The sequence below is a fragment of the Aotus nancymaae genome, unplaced genomic scaffold, assembly GCF_030222135.1.
Source record: "Aotus nancymaae isolate 86718 unplaced genomic scaffold, 86718_ANA_hifiasm-v0.15.2.pri h1tg000059l, whole genome shotgun sequence".
NCBI lineage: Eukaryota > Metazoa > Chordata > Mammalia > Primates > Aotidae > Aotus > Aotus nancymaae.
In genome coordinates, this window is record NW_026988473.1 from 40,627,137 (window position 1) to 40,649,320 (window position 22,184).

Below are 22,184 nucleotides of genomic sequence, written 5' to 3' on the forward strand. Positions count from 1 at the left end.
CAACCCTCCACCATTAGAACTAGTGCCCATCACAGGAAGTAATTAATAGAGGTTGTTGACTACTTTTTACAGAAGGAATTCATTCATCAGATGGGGGCTTTTAAAGGTCCCTTCCAAACCTGATAGTTGAGAGCTGTGGCAGATCTCTAGAAAGGAAAAAGGTGTGATATACAATTTATAGGAATGTTTAGTGGAGTACTAAATGTTGAGAAGGGGAAACATTCAGGCCACCTCTTAGAAACAATCTAACTCAGGCTGGCAGTGAATAAAATTCTTATCCCTAATCCTCTCAACTTTTCCTGATCATCACTGCATGCCAGGCACCATGCTAAATGTTGAGACCCAGAAAGGAAGACAACTAAGAGCCAGGCCCAAGACAGCAACTGGTGGGATGATAGAGGGAGGTCCCTCTAGCTCTGCATGGGGGAGCTAGGAAAGGTCTCAAAGAGAAACTCACTTTTCAAGAATGAGTAGGAGCTTGTCAGTCAAAGAACAAGTGCAGCCACTGGAATTCTGTCCAGCACAAAATGAAGTCACCAAGATTCCAATTCTGGGAAATTTTTATGCAGATATATAGATATGGATATCTATATATACATATATATGTGTATATTAAATATGAGTACACATACAAATATATCCTTTTACATTTTCTTTTAAGGGCCATGTATGGGGGAAATCATGGACTTAAAAAGCAAAGTGTTCAAATGGCCAGTAGTTCAGCATCCTAGTCAGAAGATGCTTCTCTCCCTCTCACCAAGAGACCTGTGTTCATGAGACAATCTAAGAGTAAATGCTCTGAGCTGGCCGATAGACAACTGAGGAAAGAAGTCACACAGGAGTTGCCTACAATTGCTGCCTTCTCACTCCTCCTTTTAGTCTGTTCTCTACATACAGAGCAGAGTTTCCAAGCCCCAGCACAGCCAGTTTGGTGAGAGAGTCACATGCTGACATCTGGACTTATTTGGGGAGTCTCTGGACAGAGTGATCCTGTGCTGGAGGGTTTAGGGAAGTAATTTAGTGTCCTCGGGTGTGGCCTGGACTACTGGTGCTAACTTGAGTCTCTGGAACTGCTGATCAGTACCCAGGCCTAAAGATGCCACTGTCTAGGGAAGTTCATCTCATCTGAATAGATTCAGGGAAGCATCCTCCTGAGCAATGATAAAACTGCTGACTTACATTTTCATAGCACTATGTTTAGGAAATGCACAACATACATGCTCCCATTTGCCTCTTCTGAATCCGAGACAGACATGACTAATCTATCACAACACACTGACACAGATACTGAGACCTCATCATCCTTCTATACATACCTTTCTAGGTAGCCAACTGTATCCAGGAACATGTCATAGATTTCAAACATATGTCATATTTGATATCTAACCTGAATTTCATAAGATTGCTATAAGATCAGACAAAACAAGCATGGCTATCCTCATTTTAAAGATGGAGAAACAGGCAGCAGAGGTGACCCCACAGTCAGGAGGGATGGAGCTGAGATGAAAGCAAGGTCTCTCTATATGATCCTTTTTATACTCCCTCTCTTGCTGCCTGTGCTAAAACCTGGGAAGGTTTCAGGTAGAAACACTCTGCACAGCTGCAAAACTCTGTCAAAGTAGGCCCACATGCATAATGTGATTCTACTGATGTGGGCTTCAAAACCCAGCTCAGGCGCAAGTTGCATTTCCATAAAGACCCTACCAAAAAAAATGGTACCCCTTCTTCTGAGGTTCTCAGCCTTCTACATTCATTCTTTATTCCTAGCAAGGAGTACAGTGTTGGAACACAGTACGTGCTCAAAAGGTGGTTACTAAAGTGAAGGAGGACAAAGCTCTGCACTAAGTTCAGCATCTCTGGAGTAAAAAGTAATATAATAATGCAGCAAAGCACAGAACAGAAGCTTTACAAGCAGACTCACTGGGCCTCAATTTCTGCATCCGTAAAATGGAGAGAATACCACTTACTTCAAAAGGGTTTTGAGAAAATGGGAGACATTTTTAAAGAGCTTGGGACAATTACGATGAAGAGTAGGGGGAAGAGGAAGAACTGGAAAAAGAGGAATGTGGCAGACAGACTTTACAGTGACCCCCAATGATGCCAGTACTTTGGTATTCATGCCCTTGTATCATTCCATCCCCTCTGAGTGTAGTGACCTGTGACTTGCTTCTAACCAACAGCCTCCAGCTGACAGCCACCAAGAAGCCAAGGCCCACAGTCTTATAACTGCAAGAAAATTAGTTCTGTCAACAAATTGAGTGAACATAGAAGCAAACCCCTCCCCAGTCAAGCCTCCAGATGAGAATAAAACCCTGGGCAACAGCTTGACTGATGCCTTGCAGAGGTACCCAGCTAAGCTATGACCCAACTTCTGATGCACAGAAGCTGTGAGATAATAAATACGTGTTGTTTTAAGTGTAAGTCTACGATAATTTGTTATATGGCAACAGAAAACTAATACAGGGAGAGGAAGACAAAGGAGAAAAAGGAGGAGAACCAACGGCAGCTAGTCTTAAGAAATCAATCTTAAGACAGCAGGGAAAACAAACTTTTTTCTCTTTGAATGGCAGCAATAGTCCAAAAGTTTTAGCTAAGGCCAACCTTCTGTATTTTCAGGTATAGTCTCCACAGATTTGAGCAGAGCTCCAACTATGAAAGACTAGAGAGGCTGGGCCCTCTGTCCTCTCCTTGTACCTTCTCCCTTGGCCAAGGCTACAACAATCAGGCTATTGCTATCCAATTGACCTCCTGCCTCCTCAGTCTGCTCTGGGATCTCACACAGGCCCATGGGGTGGTTGTCTTAAGGCCCAAGGCAAAGCTACGGCCTCCACTGGAGGAACCCTCTCCTCCCAGCGCATGGCCAAGGCATGAAAAATTCCACTGCTCAAGTTCCCTTCCCCTTCCCCTAGTCCCCTTCCCCTAGTATTAAAACCAGAACCATCCAACCCCTCTGGAGTCTTAGCCTTTGATGTGTCATACCCAAGTAGAGTTGGCAGGATTCAACCAGCCCCATGTTACTTTTTTTTCGGAAATATTTCCAGAGTAATCCACAAAACAAGTACCATCCAAAGGGGGAAATGAAAGAGCCAGAAACCAGAAAGAGAATGCAAGGCAAGAAGTGGGGCAGAGCACCCCTTTCCCAAACCACCAGCATTTCTCCCTGGCCTTGGCCAGCCTTTCTTCTCAGAGAATTAAGATGATATTTCTGTGTATGTGATCTTAACAGGAAAAGCATAAAAGCAAGCTGGTACCCACACAACCTGAGTCAAAACATGAATCAAATAAATTGTCAGCACATGAGACAGAAAGCTACCTTCTGAGAGACTTCAGTGTTCTGTTCCCCTTACCCTGGCCCTTTGGGATGGCTCCACTGTAACTCATAACCCCCAAGGTAAAATCCGCTCTTACCCACAACCTGGATAATCTGGGCCAGGAGGACGCCATCTGTTACATCTTGCTGGAGATCCTTGATGAGACGCTTGTGGCCGGATTTGGCTAGATAATGATTGGCCCAATCTGTGTAGATCTGCAAAAAAAGCAAACAGGCAACTTTAGGAAGCCAGTCGGATCCCCTCTAAGAGTCTGAGGCAGCTGCTCGGGCCGGCACAGTGGCCACTGTCCCACTGGCAAGCTTTCAGGGCCAGCTAGCACCATTAAAATTCAGTGCATTGTGCTGATCACGCATTCAGCTAACCATAGCTGGGCCTTAGCCTATTGAGAGAACTGCCGTCAAGATTCAGAGAAAAACTAAAGAAAGCTTCAAAACATGCAGAGGCCTGAATGGGACAGGGGACACGGAACTAAACAGTCTGCTCCAGGCGGCTTTGAGAGGCTGCGGCTTTGAGAGGCTGCGGCTCTAGATGCCAGTGAAGTCTCCCCCAGCCCTTCCCATCTTTTTCTCTTTATTGAGAAAACGTATGGGGAGGTTACCACCCAACAGGCATCTCTTAATGGGCCATTTCAGGGTAAGGAGGGCTATTGAGCTATTCTGCGTTCTCAGGAGCCTGGGTCCCTTGAAAAGAAGCCAACTACGAAAACAGAGCCCCTTCAATTACTCTTGTGTGAGTGAAGTTATTTACGGCCTCACAATAATCTCAAATTTAATCGGTTTAATTTAAAAGCTAGGCATCATTTTCACTGTTGGGATTCTGTGAACAAAACCCAGCAAATTCCAACATATTTAAACACAACACTGTTGTGTACAGCATTTTAGAAGGCAAAGACTGGTTGACCTATAGAATCAGGAGAGCAGACCCCCTTGGGGAACATATCAGACCTGCTCTTCCTGGTCTCAGAATGGTCAGGACAGAAGAATATTTGCTTTCTAAACAGGCCAACAAGCACAAGAAAAATTCTTGCCTGAAAATTTTCTCCCAAACCATCAAAGCCAAAAACAAAACAAAAAAACCTCCCCATTGATTTTGAGTGCCAAGTTCCATGCATGAATTTGTGAGTTTGCAGGAGGGTGTGGATGTACCCTTTGGATGTCAGCACCTCTTTTTTTCAGAGGGATAGGAACAAATGACTGGTCAAAAAGAGAGCTGTCCTGCCTCAACTGGTTAGTAACAATAGGGTCAAGTACTAATTCCATGATGTCTCCACCAAAATGATGAAGGTGATCATTCTACCTCAACCAGTGGGCCTGCCCTGAGGATATATGTGACTCCCAGAGCAGCATATGGTCTCACCCTCACCCTCCACCCTGTTCTTCCAAATACCACACCCAGTGTAATCTCACACAATGGTCATGGTCCCCCACTGCTCTTAGAATGGGAACAGGAGCCATGGTCGGGTTTGCCAAGCAGAGGCCTTCTAAGGAGGCAGCATCTCTGGCTGCTCCACCTGGAGACCATAAGGGCCTCACACGAGGAAGGGATGAAGCAAAGCTGAATCTTCTGGTTCATGAAGAGATGAGAGCTGTAGCACCTGACCACTACCCACCCATCTAGAAGTTCTGTCTTCTACTGCAGAGACCCACAAGCAGAAGAGGCACACCCACAGTGTGCTTCTGTTTCACAACACAGCCCAAGGATCCAATCCTTAACTCCATGCTAGTCTCCTTCCCTGTGGCTCTCCAGTTATCAGAGACCAACCAACCAGTGGAGCAAGAGTATTTTCAATTTTATAAGCACAAAGTAAGCTCAGGAAGTAGCCCATAACCTTTGTAATGACAATGGCCAATTTTAAATTTAAAAGATCATTAAAGGAAATTATTAAGAAGGAGAGAGGAAGGAAAATAAACATCAAAAGGAAAAGAGGCAGACATGGGTTCAGGCCCCAGTTCTGCAGTTCCCAAAAGAGTAGGGATTTGGGTCTATTTTAATGACTTTTGCAGCATAGCTACAAGAGCACAAGCATGTTAGAATTTCTCAATATATTTCTGTGGGTGAAGGGATGGATGACCTCATGTGAGCTATTTAACCCCTCTGAGGCTGTTTTCTTATCCGTAAAATGGGATCAACACCATCAACTTGTCAGTTATGAGGACTGGGCACTACAACACATTTGAAAGAATGCCTTATGCAGAGAAGGAGCTTCATAAATCCAACTAATAGACAGTAGCTACTACATGCCAGGCACTGGCATAAACATTTTACACAGGTTAACTCATTCAATCCTCATTCTATGTGGCAAAGGTTATTATTGTGTCCACTTTTTAGAGGAGAAAACTGAAGAGCAGAAAGGTAAAGTAGCCTGTCCAAGGTCACAAGTAAGTGGCAGAGTCAGGATTTGAGCCCAGGCTAACATATTTTACAATCCCTTTGACATTCTACAGTGCCTCGCTGAATACAAATATGAATGTTCATCGAGCCATTCATCCCTTCCACGGCATCCTCCTACTGACTATAGGTTCGTGCCTCTATTATGTTCTCAGTGAAAGAATTTATTTTATTTTTATTTATTTATTTTTTTCCAAGACAGAGTTTTGCTCTGTCGCCCAGACTGGAGTGCAGTGGTGTGATCATGGCTCGCTGCAACTTCTGCCTCCCAGGTTCAAGCAATTCTCCTGCCTCAGTCTCCCGAGTAGCTGGGATTACAGGTGCATGGCACCACGCCTGGCTAATTTTTATATTTTTAATAGAGATGTGGTTTCACCATGTTGGCCAGGCTGGTCTTTAACTCCTGACTTCATGATCTGCTTGCCTCCGCCTCCCAAAGTGCTGGGATTACAGGCATGAGCCACTGCGCTCGGTCCCAGAATTTATTTGAAAAGTAATCAAAACCCAAACCTAGATCTTTCCCTTGCTATCCGAATGCTTTTGGATAAGTGACTCTACTTTTCTGGGCTTCAGTTTACTCACCTATAAAATGGGTACAATACGGACTGCTTCAGAAGGTGGAATTGAAGACTCAGAGTGGCACTGTATAAAAAGTGCCTGGCCTGATCCACACTGGGGCTCATGAAGTGAAGGTGATGGGGAGGAGGGCAATAAAGAGGGGTGCTCTGGAATTGACAGAGTTGCTTTAATCTTAGCTGCTATGCTGTCAATTACCTCTGTGCCCTCTGGCTTAAGTGTCATCATTTGCAAGATAATATACCTACATCATTGGTATTATGAAGATGAAATGAGCTCATACATATAAAGGTCACAGAATCTGGCACATGCTAAGTGTTCAGTAAATAAAAGTTAATAATAAAAAAATTTTATTAACAGCTTCATGAAATGGGCCATAACAAAGTCAGCCACAGCCTCCACCCTGAACCTCCAGGACACAAAAGACTCAAGGATTTCTTCCCCTTCTCACAGTCAAATTTCAAGAGTCTGGAATATCCCCTACCTGGAATCACAAAGCATGGTAGAGCATAAAAGAACAGCAGGTCAGAAACCAGCCAGGCTGGTATATAGAGCAAGACTTCCTTCTCTAACTAGGAGCAGATGCACTGCACTTCTCTCTCAAACCCTGGAGGGATTTCCCCAGCCCCGTGGGAGGGACTATAAAGTTTTAAAAAGCCACGTGCACCTAAAACATCAGTTGAATGAGATGTGAACATCAACAAAGGCACAGCTGAGTGGGATGAGATGCTGGTACCTCAGCTCATCCCTTCTTAAGATGATGAAGGTTCTTTAAAATAGATGCACTGTCTCTAAAACTAGGCTTCTTTGTGAGTTTGCACAACCCAGCAAGAAGACAAGGTTAAATTTATTTCAACAAGTGCACATACACACACACTGCGATTACAGAGCCATGGTGAGGCCACGCTAGTATCAGGTACACTCATGAGAAATTCTACGGGATAGAGTGGTTGGAAACGGCTCTGCCAAAGTGAACCTCTCATTCAGAAACAAGAGCTCTTCTCTCAATTTTAATTTCCCTTCACACCAATGTCAAACAAACTTTCCTAGGGCACAGCTCTAATATAATTGCCCGTTCAAAAAATCAATGGCTCCCCAATTCTCACTGAATTAAAGGCAAACTCTTCACACTTGAGACAAGGCAGCCTTATCATCTATCTGTCCTACCCTAGAATGTCCTTCAACCTTTGAAGGGGAGGCAGCGTGTGTGGAAGAATGGAGATTTTGGAATCTGACCTAGTCAAACTGGTCCTTGGCCATGTTAGTTTCTACTAATCTTTCTGTTCTTCAGTTTTATCCTCCATAAAACAGGGATTTTAGCAAACATAAGGCAGGAGCTGGCAAACTGCACCAGGACCACTGCTAGCTGACCACCTATTTATGTGAACAAAGTCCTATCAGGACACAGCCTTATCCATTTGTGGTCTCTGGTTACTTTCATGCTACGAAGCAAAGCCGAGCAGTTGTGACCGAGACCTGTTGCCTACAAAGCCTCAAGTACTGACTATCCAGCTCTTCACAGAAAGTCTGCCAGTCTGTTATAAGGACCAAATGAGATGATATACCTACACATACCACGTGCTCAGTAATAATAATCCGATAACCCTCAGAAAAAACGGATACCCCACACTTCCCTCTCTCTGAACTCACTCTATCCCCTCTGCCCGGGTGCCTCTGCTGCTTGAGACCACCTTGCCCAGCTCAACTCTAATGCCTGTCCCCCATCAAGTCCCTCTTCATTTCCTGACCCAAACCTCAGCTGCCTATGATATAGCAGATGAACAGAACGTGTATGCCAGCACCACCTTCCCACTCCCACTTGCCCATCTCTGCACTCCTGGTAGTGCCTCACGGGGGCTGGCCCACAGCAGGAGGCTGGTAAGTGGTTGCCAGGTAGAGCTGAATGTGGAGAAAAAGGGCAAATCTTGGGAAACTGATTACACTTGAGACTTACATAATGTAGGCTCTCAGCAAATCCTCCAACCTGAATCTCTTTATTGATTGAAAAGAGCACGGAACAGGGAAAATAAATCACTCCACAGCTCAGGCTCATTAATCAGGAACCATTTAACAAGGATCATTAATTATCTGTAGTCTCCCCTCCCTCCCCTCCCTGTCCCCAGCTCTCAACTTTTTGAAGTGAATCATAAGGAAACACGTAGATTTATTTTTTAAATCAGTGTTCATGGGCCATGCTAATCATGGACATAAATTCAGCCCCATCTCCTTCACTTGCTGTTTCAGTAGCTCATGCAAAGAAAATCATTCTTCCAAAGGGTACCCTTGAAAAATAAACTTATAATTTCTTTAGTCATCAAAGATAGATTTCATCAAGTTCAGCAATTCAGCAAAAACGGAGCAGTGTGTGTTTAAAAGATTTTGAGTAAGAACTAAAGCATGCAGGCTTCCTGTCTAAGCCTCAGCTATCCAGAATTGTTTTCTCCAAAGCCTTTCATTCCCTAAAATGATAGAAAAATGAGGGTTGCTGTTGCTTTTTTCCCAGGAGTCCATTGTTCCTTCATCCTGGTTTGCCCCCAGCAGGTGGATAGCTGTGAAGTTTCAGTAGAAACTGATAGGACAAAGAACCACACAGCAGGAAGGAATAAAACCACCATCCAGTCCCCAATCCTAAATCATCAAGTCATCCCACGAGAAAGGCTCTAGGATCCTTTGATACTAGTACCCAAGAAGGAGTCCACCGATACAGCCGTCCCCTTGCTCCAATCCCTCCATCTCGCCGAGGTGCCCCTCTGTACATCCCTTCTAACCAGAGACTCGGTGCTCCAGAACTGCTCTGTGAGGGAAAGAAGCTGCTGTCAAAGGCTTGACAAGATAAAAGGGGAAGGGAAGCTAAGACAGCTCAACAGTGAATTCATTTTGATTCACTTTATTACCCCTGACAGAATTTCAAGGAGTGAGTCATTTGTTTGCTTATAACTCCACATCAAACAGGCTGAAATCCAACAGGGAAAATTTTGACAGATCAATTCAAGTAAAGAACCTGATCATTAGTTCTAATAACAAAAACTGATAATAACTGTACCATGTTAAACCAAAGGGGATAATAACACTGCTAAGTTTATACTGCAATTAGCCCTCAAATGAAGCAGGGTAGCGCTAAAGTAAGAAACCCAAGAAAAATTCTTCAAAACTGCACTGAAAGTGCTAGAATGGAGCCTCAGCAAACAAACTATAAATGCAAATGGTCTGATGGATCCAGAGGCAGATGGCATCAGGTTGGCAGCTCCAGGAGAAACAGAGCAAACTGTATTTCTTAGAAGGAAATGCCAATGTGGAGACTAACGATTAAAGTAAGCCAGTTGTTTAGTGTCTGAGGCATTTCCAGTGGAGTAATTGTAAGGGCAATGCTACTGTTTGGCCCCAATTCAAGAAGCCTCACTCTAGACTTTGGTAATGTCATCAACTTAATGCCATTTCTTTCTTTTTCTTCTTTTCTTTTTTGAGACAGAGTCTTGCTCTGTCTTCCAGGCTAGAGTGCAGGGACGTGATCTTGGCTCACTGCAATTTGAACTCTGTCTCCTGAGTTCAAGTGATTCTCCTGCCTCAGCCTCCCAAGTAGCTGGGATTAAAGGCATGTGCCATCACGCCCAGGTAATTTTTGTATTTTTAGTAGAGACAGGGTTTCACCATGTTGGCCTGGCTGGTGTCAAACTCCTAGCCTCAAGTGATCCGCCCACTTCGGCTTCCCAAAGTGCTGCGTGAGACACCACACCCAGTTAACACAATGTCATTTCTAAGACTGAGTAGTATGTGGCTAAATGGTTTAGTTCTGAATGCTCTGGAGTATAAAAATGATTTTGCAACAATAGTAGAGTGTTCATTCTGTCCTTGAACACCTCAAAGAATGTCACTGCTTATTCAATTGTTCACAATTTTAAGAAAATAAAAATGCACCATCTGTTATCAGAGCAAAGCTGGTGACACATTCATTCCTGCATCTGCAGCATCTAGCAAGGAGTATGGTACCCATCCCACAGGTCTCAACTACATGTCCACATGACCTTTTAGCTGCATTGGGTGAGGAAACTGAAATTAGCTGGTACCTTTTTCTTACTTCCCTCTCTCCGTAGCAGTCTAATGTATCCTCCTTTTAACGTAGCCCCACCTTGGGATTAAAAACCACTGCCTTACAATAGTCAAATAGGTGAAATGGTGCCCCTAGCCCTACACACTGGAACAACAGGTAGAGCACAGAGAAGCAAATCTTGCTCAAGGCTGCACAGCACAACAGGGGTTTCTGCTCCCCAGCTTCTCAGAAAAGTCCGGTTCTGCCCCAATGTCCCTGGAGTGCCCCACATGCCCAACCTATAGGGCAATGACCATCCTTCTATCCCCATCCTTGCCATCTTCTGATGTATTACTTGGGGCATTTGTGGGCTTTCTGCAACCATAAAATCATAAAGGCAAGTGTCTGCAGTCTCAGGTGTGGGTGTGGACCAGGGTTGAACTCTGGCTTTGCCTGACGAGCTAGGTGACCCTTGGGGAGTCACGTCCCTTCTGAACGTCAGTGTTCCGAACTGGTGCAGTGGTGATATACAGTTGCTTTACAGGTTCAATGAGATCATGTAAGTGGTTAACACAGTGTCTGGCACATGGTATGTATTAAATAAACAACTATTGTTAATAGTCAAATGAATAGCACTAGCTAAGTTTTGGAGGAATAAGTCATTCTAGACTGCTGAAGGTTTACACTTCTGAGAGCCACACATTTTAAACTATTCCACTGGGATTTTTTTTTTCCAAACCAATTATAATGATCTCTGATTTTTAATTAACACAATTGTGCTTTTTCTTGATGCCCCAGGTACATCACTATGAATGACTGTATTTTGATGTTTACAAGGATGTGTCCTTAGGACCTGCTGAGTTGCTGGACCTTCCTTAAGAGACCCCAGAGTCTTTAGAAACTGTATAGGCTGGGCACAGTGGCTCACACCTGTAATCCCAATACTTTGGGAGGCCAAAGAAGTGATTGCTTGAGCCCAGGAGTTTGAGACCAACCTAGGCAACATTGTGAAACCCTGTCTCTACAAAAATAAAAAAATAGGCTGGGCACGGTGGCTCACACCTGTGATTCAAGCACTTTGGGAGGCCGAGATGTGCAGATCACCCGACGTCAGAAGGGCAAGACAAGCCTGGCCAACATGGTAAAACCCCTTCTCTACTAAAAACACAAAAATTAGCTAGGTGTGGTGGTGGGCACCTGTAATGCCAGCTACTCGGGAGGCTGAGGCAGGCGAATCACTTGAACCTGGAAGGCAGCGGTTGCAGTGAGCCAAGATCACACCATTGCACTCCAGTCTGGGTGACAAGAGTGAAACTCAGTCTCAAAATAAAACAGCCAGTTGTGGTGGTATGTGTCTGTGGTTCCAGCTACTCAGGAGGCTGAGGGAGGAGGATCACTTGAACCCAAGAGATTGAGGCTGCAGTGAGCCGTGATCGCCACTGCAGTCAACTTGGATAACAGAGTGAGACCCTATCTCAACTAAACAAAATTCTGTATAAAGTAAGAGCACATACTGTTTAAGCAAGAGCCATGCTGTAACTTTTCCCTCAAGGAAAAAGTAGAAGGATTTTGTGGCAACCCTTTGAGCTGCCTCAAGGTACAGCAGGGAAGGCTCTTTGGTTCTCAACTATCTTGAGCCAGATAAGACTCCTAGAAAGCTGGGTTCCAGGAGCACTGGGATATGAATGAGTTCTGTATTCCCCATCTGAGCATGTGAGGAATTGTACCGCCAGCCCTTGCTCTTGACATGTGTTTTGTAATATGGTTAACATGAACATTTATACCAAGGGGTATAAATCCCTGTCTGGACCCCAAAGAAGGCAGCAGGGGGAGGGGAAGAGCCATCTGCTTGTTTCTTTCCTTTTTATCTGCAGTAACCTACTTGCCTGCACAACCACTAAACAAAGATAAACCCTGATACCTGCCCACCTGCAAGCCTTTGTTTCAAAAGGATACTCACACAGAGCAAGTGACCAGAGAGAGTGGCACAGCTTCCCATTAATTAGGATTTTCATCTTTTTCCACATCCCGGGACTATCCCTGCTCCTACTTTGCCTCTGAATATCCAGTTAAATAGCTTAGAGCTGCATGCCTGCCTTGATGCATGAAGTAAACATTGCCTGAGCGTCTACCTTTGCTGGGTGCAATGCCTGCTCCAGTCTTATGTAGGATAATAACTTCCATCTGCCAAATGTCTATGGTGAAATGATTAAGAGAACACTTCTTAGAGTCAGATAATTTAGTTCCAAACATGTTCCAACCTCTTCCTGATAGAGTAATTCTGGGCAAGTTACTAAAGCTATCGGAGACTCAGTTTCCTCATCTGTAAAATGGATCACCCATTCTAGTTACTGTGAGATTGAAATGAGATAATCTACCAATGCCTGGCACACAGTAAGGGCTCAGCAGGTTAGCTGTGATTATAATTACCATGAAGATGATGCCAGGCAATGTGAACACTTTACAAGCAATGTATTTCTTCGGTTTCCAACCCACCTGTGAGGGAGATACTATTTTCCCCATCTTCCAGATGAGGAAACTGAGGCTCAAAGAGGTAAAGTGACTTTCCCAATATTATGTGACAAGTATGCAGGGTTTGAAAGCAATAACTGGCTCCTAACGATGCTACACTGTTACTGAGGGGCCCACACAGAAACCACTAGCCACAGAAGGTCAAGCACTACAACAGTGTGGGAAAAGCAGAGACAGAGGGAAAGGCATGTTGCATAATACTCATCACAGTATTTCCCCTGTCCTTGGGAACAGGGCTGGCCATGCTTCACTCAGGACTAACAGACCCAAGAGGGGGGCTGACACTTTCCCATGTCACCAAAGCACAAAGCAAACACAGTTTCACAACAATCTCACTGTAGCAAAATCAAAAATGCCAATATAACATGAGTTACCACTGCAGGACTGTATCCAAGCAGGGAAATGCTCAGGGGCAAAGTCCCTCAGTTCTTCCAGTCTGCGGTGTGCAAGGCCGGTCTGGGACCCCATGCAGCAGCAGACACTAGGTCATGCCTGGGAATGGCACCACAGTCACACAATGGTGGCATTGTCTGTTGGGAACATGAACAAACCACAAGTGGGAGTGCACAGCACATCCAGAGGTTTTGAAACCTATGCCTTTAAAAAAACAAACCAGCTGGTGAATGTGCTGGGAGCAACAGGTGATATCTTAAGGGTGAGGGTGTAGGTGCCTGCTTCATCCATACCTCAGGGTAACCCACATTCAGTGCCTATGAGCTTCCTCTCTTGAACTGCTTCCTAGAACAGGTAATGCCCGGTACCACGCTTCACATGATAGAAAGTACTTTCCCATTCCATTTCCTCATTTGATCACTACCCCCTGTGTGCTAGAAGTCTGTGCGTCTGTCTACTGTGTGCCAGGTGTTTTGTACCTGTGATCACATTTACACTCTCTCCTTCACTGGAGTAACAGCTCCAATAGGCCAGGACCAAACATTTAGAGCAGTACCTGTCACATAGTAGGTGTTCACTAAAAACAGTTGTTGAATAGATGATCAGAACCGTTTTACATATTGGAAGAAAGGCTCTAAGAAGTTAAGGTGCACGAGGTCACACAGCTAATAAAAGGTGAAGCTCCATCTTACTCAAGCTGACTAGCCTCATAGCTACCACCTCGCAACATGGCAAAATTTGTCTCTAGGTCTCCCTAGAAACTCCCTGGAAAATATAAGGCCAAGTGAGGCTGAAAACTGGAATTCTTACTCGTCACTTCAGAACAAAATTGAGTCCCTTTCTACAGCACTTCTTCCTACCCTCTCCAACCTTAGAACCCAGATCTGAACAACTTTAAACCACAATGTCTAGTAGTTGCCAAAAAGCCAAATGTCAGAGCCCCGATAGGAATTTCTCAAGTGTTTTTACTCTCTTCCTACGTTCATTAGGTACTGACTAATTAGAAGCATTCTCCTTCCAAGTGCTTCCTCTACTATGAGGGGAATCAGGCTCTTGCAGAAAGTCTTGGGAGCAGCTGCAAACACACTTACTGGCAGCAGACATCAAGCAGGGCAGCCACACCTAAGGGGGAAGTGAGAACCTGGGCCACTGTAAGGCCTCTCTCTGGTCACAAACTGACCTTTTAAGTCATAGCTTCCATCCAGTTGTTCAAACCTCCGCAGCTCCCCTCACCTGCGGACTTCAGACAAAGGGACTGTCAGCTGCCCTCATCCAGCCAAATGCCTCAGCTCCACCTTCTAGGCACAGGCTCCCTAGGACTTTTGGCCTCACCATGCCCAGTGAAGACCTTGGAGTCCTGGGTGACGTCTGACAGGTTGCTTAACATCTCAGGAATGTTGAGAGGATAGAATGAGAGATTAGATCTGCAGAACTCTGCACATGTTTGGACACAGACTATGCCAAGGCTTTGTGACTTTGGGCAATCCACCACTCTTTGATCCTCAGTTTCCACATCTATAAAATGGGATGATACTCTATTATCTGTGGTGAAGACTACTGTGTCTATTGTGAGGACTCAATGTTTGTAAAGTGCTTAGCACATAGGTGCTGCCTTTACTGTTGGTTTCCTTTCGTTAGTTTCTGTTACCTCCATGTCCCTAAAAAATGCCTTCAAGTGCACCAGCTGGTGGCATCCCTCAAACCATAGTTTCATGCTACCCTAACCCTCAGCCCCTGTGGGCAGGTTCTCAGGTCCGATGTGCCTTCCTCGTCCCCTTCACTTAACAGAATGTCCCCTTCTCCTAGATAGAAGCCAATCCTGCCTGCCAGGCTTCTGTGTGCACTGGGAGTTCAGAAAAGGCAATTAAAACAACCCTGTGGGACTGGCTCCCCAACCTCTGTGCCTTTGCACGTGCTGCCCTCTCTACCTAGGGTGCCCTTACCCCACTACCTGGGAAATGCCTACTTGAAACCTGAAAACCAAAGTAAATATCAGTCCCTGTAAAGTCATTCCCAACCTGCTTTCCTATTCCTAACACAGAATTACTCATTCCTTCTTGCCTCCGAAAGCACTTTGCATCTGCCTTTATCCTGGCTATTGTAACTACTCACATCTCTCTCAATAAGGAGCTTCTATAGAGAACAAACTTTACATATATTTAAAACACAAGTACAACACCTGACTCACTACAGGAGCATGATAAACAAGCACTCATTGATTTACTGGTGGGTGGGTAGATGGATGAATGGAAGAAAGGAAAACTGGATGGAGAGAGGGAGGGAGGAAGATCTGGGTAAACAGACTCATGAATGTTCAGATGGATGGACGTGTGGATGAGTGGGTGGAAAAAAGAGATGAATGATTAAATGGGGGGAATACATGAATAGACAGATGGACAAATGGGTGGGACAGATAAATATGTTCCCCTTCAGTGCCTAGATCATGAAGTCCATGAAATCAACATATTTCAAGTAGCTTTTAGACCAGTCATAGCAAAAGGCCCACAGCAGGCACTGGTAAGTAACACTGCCCTGAGACAATTTCAGTAGGTTGGTACGACTCATCTGACTATGGATGCTACCGTGCTATTTTCAAAGAAACAAACACACATACAGGGCGGTGGACAGGCAGTATGCCAGGGCAGATGTGGACTGGCTCAAGAGAGTTGGTTGTAACATTTTCAGTAAATTTTGGAGCCGATTGTTAACTACAGCCATTATTTTAATAATTAAATTATATAAACTTACAATTATATCTTTCAGGTGGTAGTAAATTATAGGATCACGCCTATAATCCCAGCACTTTGGGAGGCCGAGGCGGGTGGACACAAGGTCAAGAGATCGAGACCATCCTGGTCAACAAGGTGAAACCTCGTCTCTACTAAAAATACAAAAATTAGCTGGGCATGGTGGTGTGCGCCTGTAGTCTCAGCTACTCGGGAGGCTGAGGCAGGAGAATTGCTTGAACCCAGGAGGTGGAGGTTGCAGTGAGCAGAGATCGTGCCATTGCACTCCAGTCTGGGTAACAACAGCAAAACTCCATCTCAAAAATAAAAACAAAAATAAAAAAATAAAACTCATCACTATCTAATTATTTTACTACATTTTACTATTGTTTATGGTCATTTGGTTTACACCTATTATAGCTGTATGAGGGAAATACTATATAATAATGCACTACTCTACATATCTTCCCAGCTCAGAGTTGGTCAATTAAAATCAGTCTTGGTAGAAGGATTTACACCATGGAAATTGGCAAGTACTACCTATCAGGCTTTTTTCCTTGGAGAGCTAACTGTTAAACATCACTAAGTACACACAGGTGAGAAGGAGAAAAAAATCACTAAATACACACAGGTGGGCCAGGAAAAAAATATGAGTTATTCTTTTCCCTCCTTACCTCTCCCCTTCCCCCAAACTGGAAATCTCTTTGTTTTGTAGAATGACAGGTACAAGTATGCAAATTTAGGGGACTGTAGACTGTGCTACAATGCTTTGCATGAGAAAAAGGGAAATCAGGGAGACAGGTAAGATCTGGAGCTGGGAAGCCTGTGGGAGGCAGAGCGGCTATATGGGTGGGTGAGAAGGCTTAGAGATGAGATTGAGAACCCTTTAGTAAGATTACATATGATCTGAACTCTCCTCTTGGAGATCTTCAATGCAATCTGTATTCTTCCTGGTGCTTTCTAGGGCAAGTGGAATCCTTCTCAGAAAGGACAAGAGATGCCAAGTTCTGGTTCCCAGTAGGTGAAGGGACAGGAGCAAGTGAGCTGGAGCCAAGGTTCAGTTACTCCTCATTAAGAGAGCGACCCAGGTTTCTTTACAGGGCCAAGTGGGTACAGCGTGAGATCAAGGTTTCCCTTTGCAACACCTCTCAGCGTGCTTGTTACAGAGCACCTGCTCAACGACTGCTGCCTCAAAGGCCCTCCTGGCCGCCCCATCCCTCCTTTCACATGAGTTTCCTTGGTTTTGGCACTGGTCTCCCAAACACTGACTGTCCTCCGTTTGCCCAGTCCCTCTCTCCCCCAACACAGACCTCATCACCCACTGGGGTGTCCCAAAAGCCCTGCTCTGGGTGTTACCGCATTCCCAGACACTGGACCTGAGTGTCTCTTCCTGACCTGGGGATGAAAACTGACCTGACCCATATTCCATTCCATCAGGGCTTGCTAGGTCCCCGGCGTGCAGCTCTGGCAGAGAAAGGCGAGTCACAGTTCCCAAGAAACATTTACATTTTCAATGGGATCCTCAATGCTTTAACCCCAGGAGACTGATGTGAGGCTATGTAATCACTCTGGCAAGTGTGGGAGAGATTTTTTTTTTTAATGATAAAGGATTTTTGTTTTGTTTTGTTTTTGTTTTCTTAGGGCCATTCGGACCACAGCAGGTGAGTGGCTATATAAGGTATAGATTGTTTATTAAAATTCCCAACAACCAAGGCAAACTCTGTGCACTCATGGTGATTATTTGAGGATGTTTCTTACCCAAGAAACCTGAGCAGTGGGGTGGTGAGTAGCTTAAGGATTTCCCCTAGGAGAAGAGGGGACAGGTTTCCTGAAAGATTACACAGCAGACAGATTTATCTGGGAGAAGTAGATCCAGAGAGGGCCCCAGTGGGAGTCCCTATTTCTGCATAAGGGGCTGTGACCGAAGGCACAGAGGGGGAAAAAAAGGTGGTGGGAGCCTCCTGGGGTTTCACCTGGAGAAAGAGGGAGGTGGAAGAGCTTAGGGCCTGGAAAATATATTTTGTGTATAAATAATAGATATCATTTGCATATTTACATATTTTTACAGAATTATGCCAACCATAAATAATGGACTGTAAAGCACTGACCTTGGAATGATCAATTGTAAAATGTTTAAACCCTGGAAGCATTTGCTTAGGAGAGCAGATATTCAGTGTTAATGTTATTCTATAAGCCATAAACTTCCCTGAATTTTGTGCTAATGTATCCAAATCCAGGCAAGTCCCTTAAATTGTTCAAACTCAGTTTCTTCACCTGTGAAGTGGAGGTGGCAATAGCATCTAGTGCACCAACTTGGATGAAGGATTAAATGAGGAAAAAAAAATGTGAAGCATCTGTGAGCACACATGCAGAAGTACTCAAGGAGGGGTAAGAGACAGAGGGATGAAGGAGGGTACAGAGGGACTATAGAAGATCTGACATTCTCATAAATGGCCATGACACTCCAGCCTATTGGGCAGAGAGGCACAGAACCTGGCAAAGACTGTTGTGACATTTGTGGGAAAGTCGTGTAGCAAAGGCTTTAAAAAACTCTGGAAGGCAGGCAATTCCCAGCAGTAGCTGGCGCTGCCTGGCCCTAGGAACGCGCTTGCCTGCTCCTTCCCCATTTGGGAGCCTCATTCCTTTCTCAGTAACTCCATGGCCAAGAGACTTGGCCACAGTGAAAGTGACTGTTGTGCCCTGGGCCCTCCTCCAGCCCAGATGTCAGAGCGCTCAGGCCTAGGGGCATCTCAGGTTTTTTGTGTTTACTATTTTTATTATACTAGACTTTCACTAGGAAGACTACCAAACACCAAGCTGGCATCTAGGAAAGAAGGGGTGTTTCCCCTACTTAGGGGACAACCTGGCCCAGAGCACAAAAGGACAATTTGCACAAAGATACTATTTATTCTTCAAAGCCCTGGAAGAGGGCCCTGATTGATTCATCTTAAGAAGAATAATAAAGTCCTAACAACATTGCTGTCTCTGCCTCCCATCCACAGTGCTTATAGTTTATAAAGTTCTTTCATAAACACAATCCAATCTGAGCCTCATCTCAATCCTAGGAAACATGGGCGGTGGCAGCTTGCGTTCTCCCCATTGCATCGATGAAGCAAGTGAGATACCAGCTGGATGAGATTAGCATCCATACGACAGCCCAGGTATTTCAACTCAGTCTGGTCATCTTTGTGCCACAAGGCAGTTACAAAAATCAGGCCAGGTCATTCAGATGGCCAGGATGAAGAGGAAGTTCTGGAATGGAACTGGAAAGAGCCTTGTGTTCCTATGAAGATGGGAATTTGAATTCTGTGTCTATCCAGTCAGGGATGGAAATTTCCATGCAGGCATATAAGATGTGTTCATCCAGTGTCAGAACCACATATCATAGCTTCCTCCTATGATTGAAACGTCTCCCTTTTTAACATCCTACCTCAAAAGATATCTCTTCCACAGGGCAGTGAACCAAGACCCCAGGAGTTAAAAATAATAATAATAACCCAGAGACATCCCCATTAATTGTTCTTGGCCTGGGTAGCGTTAGACATCTAGAGCAAAAGACACACATGTCCAATACCCCAGCAGTCTTCCACCTTTAACGAGCCACACACCCAGAGGATGAAAGGACAAGAGGATATCAAATACTCAGAGGACTCAGTAAAATGGTTCACATGGAAAATGACCTCAAAAATGTGTGAAAAGGTATCTTCATGCAGGAATTTTTTTCCCTACACCATTCATACCCACATCATTCATATCTTTATACATAAAGGGCCACACAGAATATCTGCTTACCAAAGTAAATGCTTTGGGGGTTTAAATGTTTTTACAACAGATCACTCCAAGGTCAGCTGTATGCAGTAATCATTAAGCAAATAAGAGAAGCACACTCTTTCCTAGAAAACAAGCCCCTGCCAAACCACCTAATCATGCTAACGTTGCCTAGGAAGTTGGGTTAGATATGTGGGGGAGAGGGATAAGTTTTAGGAGGGGAAGGTATAAACTACAGCATTTTTGCAAGAAGAATAGGCTAAGAAGCTTCTCTTTCTGTCATAAAGCAGTGGCCTCTGACCACATCAAAGTGACCATGCTACCTGGGCACAGTGGCACAAGTCTGGAGTCCCAGCTGTTCCAAAAGGCTGAGGCAGGAGGATTGCTTGAGCTCAGGAGTTCAAGACCAGCCTGGGCAACACAATGTGATTCGCTTCTCTAAAAACAAACAAAAAAGTGGCTATTCTGATTGTAAAACCAGAGCACCACACAGCTGCAGGCACCAGGAATGCCATTAGCCCCTGAGTTACAGTAACCATCTGAAGGTTAAGGAGGCTTAAAGGAATAGAAGTGCATCTTGCCTTTTTACTCTATGAATGCATGCTCCCAAATGGTTTCTTGACAGCAAGTGGAAGGCCATGGGTGCAGATGCCTTCCAGCTTGAAAGATCCCATTCAGGTTGCCCTGGCCAGAGGAGGGAGAGGGCAGTGGGCCCTTCCTGGGACATTCCTGGGTCTCACTCAACAGGAAATCGTTTCCAGTTTCCCCCAAGCTAGTCCCTCCTGCAGTGAAGCCCTCTGGCGTACTCCCTGACATCTCCTCCAACTCTTTTGCACCTGCTGAGGCTCACAATTAAGAAAACAACCAAAACCTGCTACACCTGTTGACATCCATGACCTTCCCAATTTCAGCTTCCTCCGCTTGGTCTTTGGTTTATGCAGTTGTATTTTCTCAGGCCACCAACAATGTCCAGACAGATCTTTCTCTACCTGCTCTAAAAATACGCCACCCAGCCCTAACCCAGGCAGACACACAAAACAAAAAAGCAGCACAAAGGTGGCCGCTGGCTCTTCTAGCTTTCCACAGATGAAAGGCCTACTTGGAGGGCTTGTGGTCTCTGCTCTGCATAGAAGATAAATTGAAACCATCTCTAAACATAAGCCCAATTCAAATAAACTTCATCGTCTCTCCCCAGAGACCCTGCCAACATCCCTGGAGGTTGCTTACCACTTTATAATGGTCACAGGAATCCCGACTTTGGCCCCGGGTGGGAACCCATAAGTTGATGCTTATAGGCATGGCTCAATCCACAGCAGCAGCACGGTCCTGAGCAGTCAACGTCCCGTGCCCTCTCTGGGGGTGTCTAGTTCAAAGCACTGTGGAAGCGTGTGAAGCCTCCAAGGTTAATTTTAGCTGAAGTCACGCACCCGCTGTAGTCAGATTTTCTTACACAGGCCACCTCCTGAATAGCGGCAGCTTATGTTACCCCAACCCACTGGGCGGCCTTCTGGCCCCCAGCCCTGACTCCAAACTGTACAATTCTTCCATCTCCATCTCCATCTCCCCCATCAAATTCTCACCCTCCAAAATAATCCAACCCTCCGTGCTTACATTTTCATGACACACTCAGGGGAAATAAATCACCATTTCTTTGGCTCCCCCAGGCAAACAAACCTGGGGAACTGCTCCCCCCTCGGCCCGTGCTTGGCAAAAGCTGGGCAAGAAGCTCTAGGCCAAGGGACTGTGCAAACTTCACTTGAACCAGGCAGCAGCTGCTGAGGCCACACAAAAGCAAAATCTTACATGCTTTCCAACTCCTGCAGTGGGGTTTTGACAATCATCCTCAGAGCTTTTAGTCGCATAGTGCCTCCACGTGCCTCATCGTTTGCTTGACTCTGTCAAAAAGAAAAACAGTAGTGCCTGCCCTTACATTTATCTAAAAGGCCAGTGCAGAAGGGGAATCTGCACGTTTTACTCCTGCAAAGAAGAGTTTGAGCCTTCATTCAACTTTGCAGAGGTTATGAAAAGGCTACCGAGACATTGGCATGGGTGCCAGATTCCAGATTCCCACAAGTGAACAAGAGTGCGCTTCAGGAGGAAGATTATTAGAAGTACATTTCAGGCCTCACCTCCTGCTAAGCTAGAGATAGGGGCCTGGCAACTTCAAGACGCAATTTTTGAAAGAGTTGCTTGCTGGACTGAATTCTGACCTGCTCTTAAGATTGCCTTTTTTCAATGGGGACAGGACTATGGAAAGGCAACGAAAAGTAAACAAATCCAGAGTGGCCTACTGTGATCGCAAACAAATCCCACAGCCTATAACCTTAAAGACAGAACTCTGGTGTGCAGTCTTTAAATTAGGCATTAAGGCCACATCTAGAAACTGCTCCAAGCAGGATGAAATGCAATGTCTTTGCTCCTCCTTAGGTCTACCTGTTATAC

The 22,184-nt window shown here is 45.0% G+C and overlaps 1 protein-coding gene across 3 annotated transcripts in view; it reads right to left on the reverse strand.

Annotated features, from left to right (window-relative positions):
• Positions 1 to 22,184, reverse strand: part of NAV2 (neuron navigator 2) — a 769,613-nt gene that overhangs the window by 287,379 nt on the left and 460,050 nt on the right. For all 3 annotated transcript variants that reach the window (XM_012456498.2, XM_012456497.2, XM_012456495.2), the window contains one exon: positions 3,409 to 3,526. In XM_012456498.2, the coding sequence (XP_012311921.2) occupies positions 3,409 to 3,526 (118 nt within the window). The remainder of the gene's footprint in view (positions 1 to 3,408; positions 3,527 to 22,184) is intronic.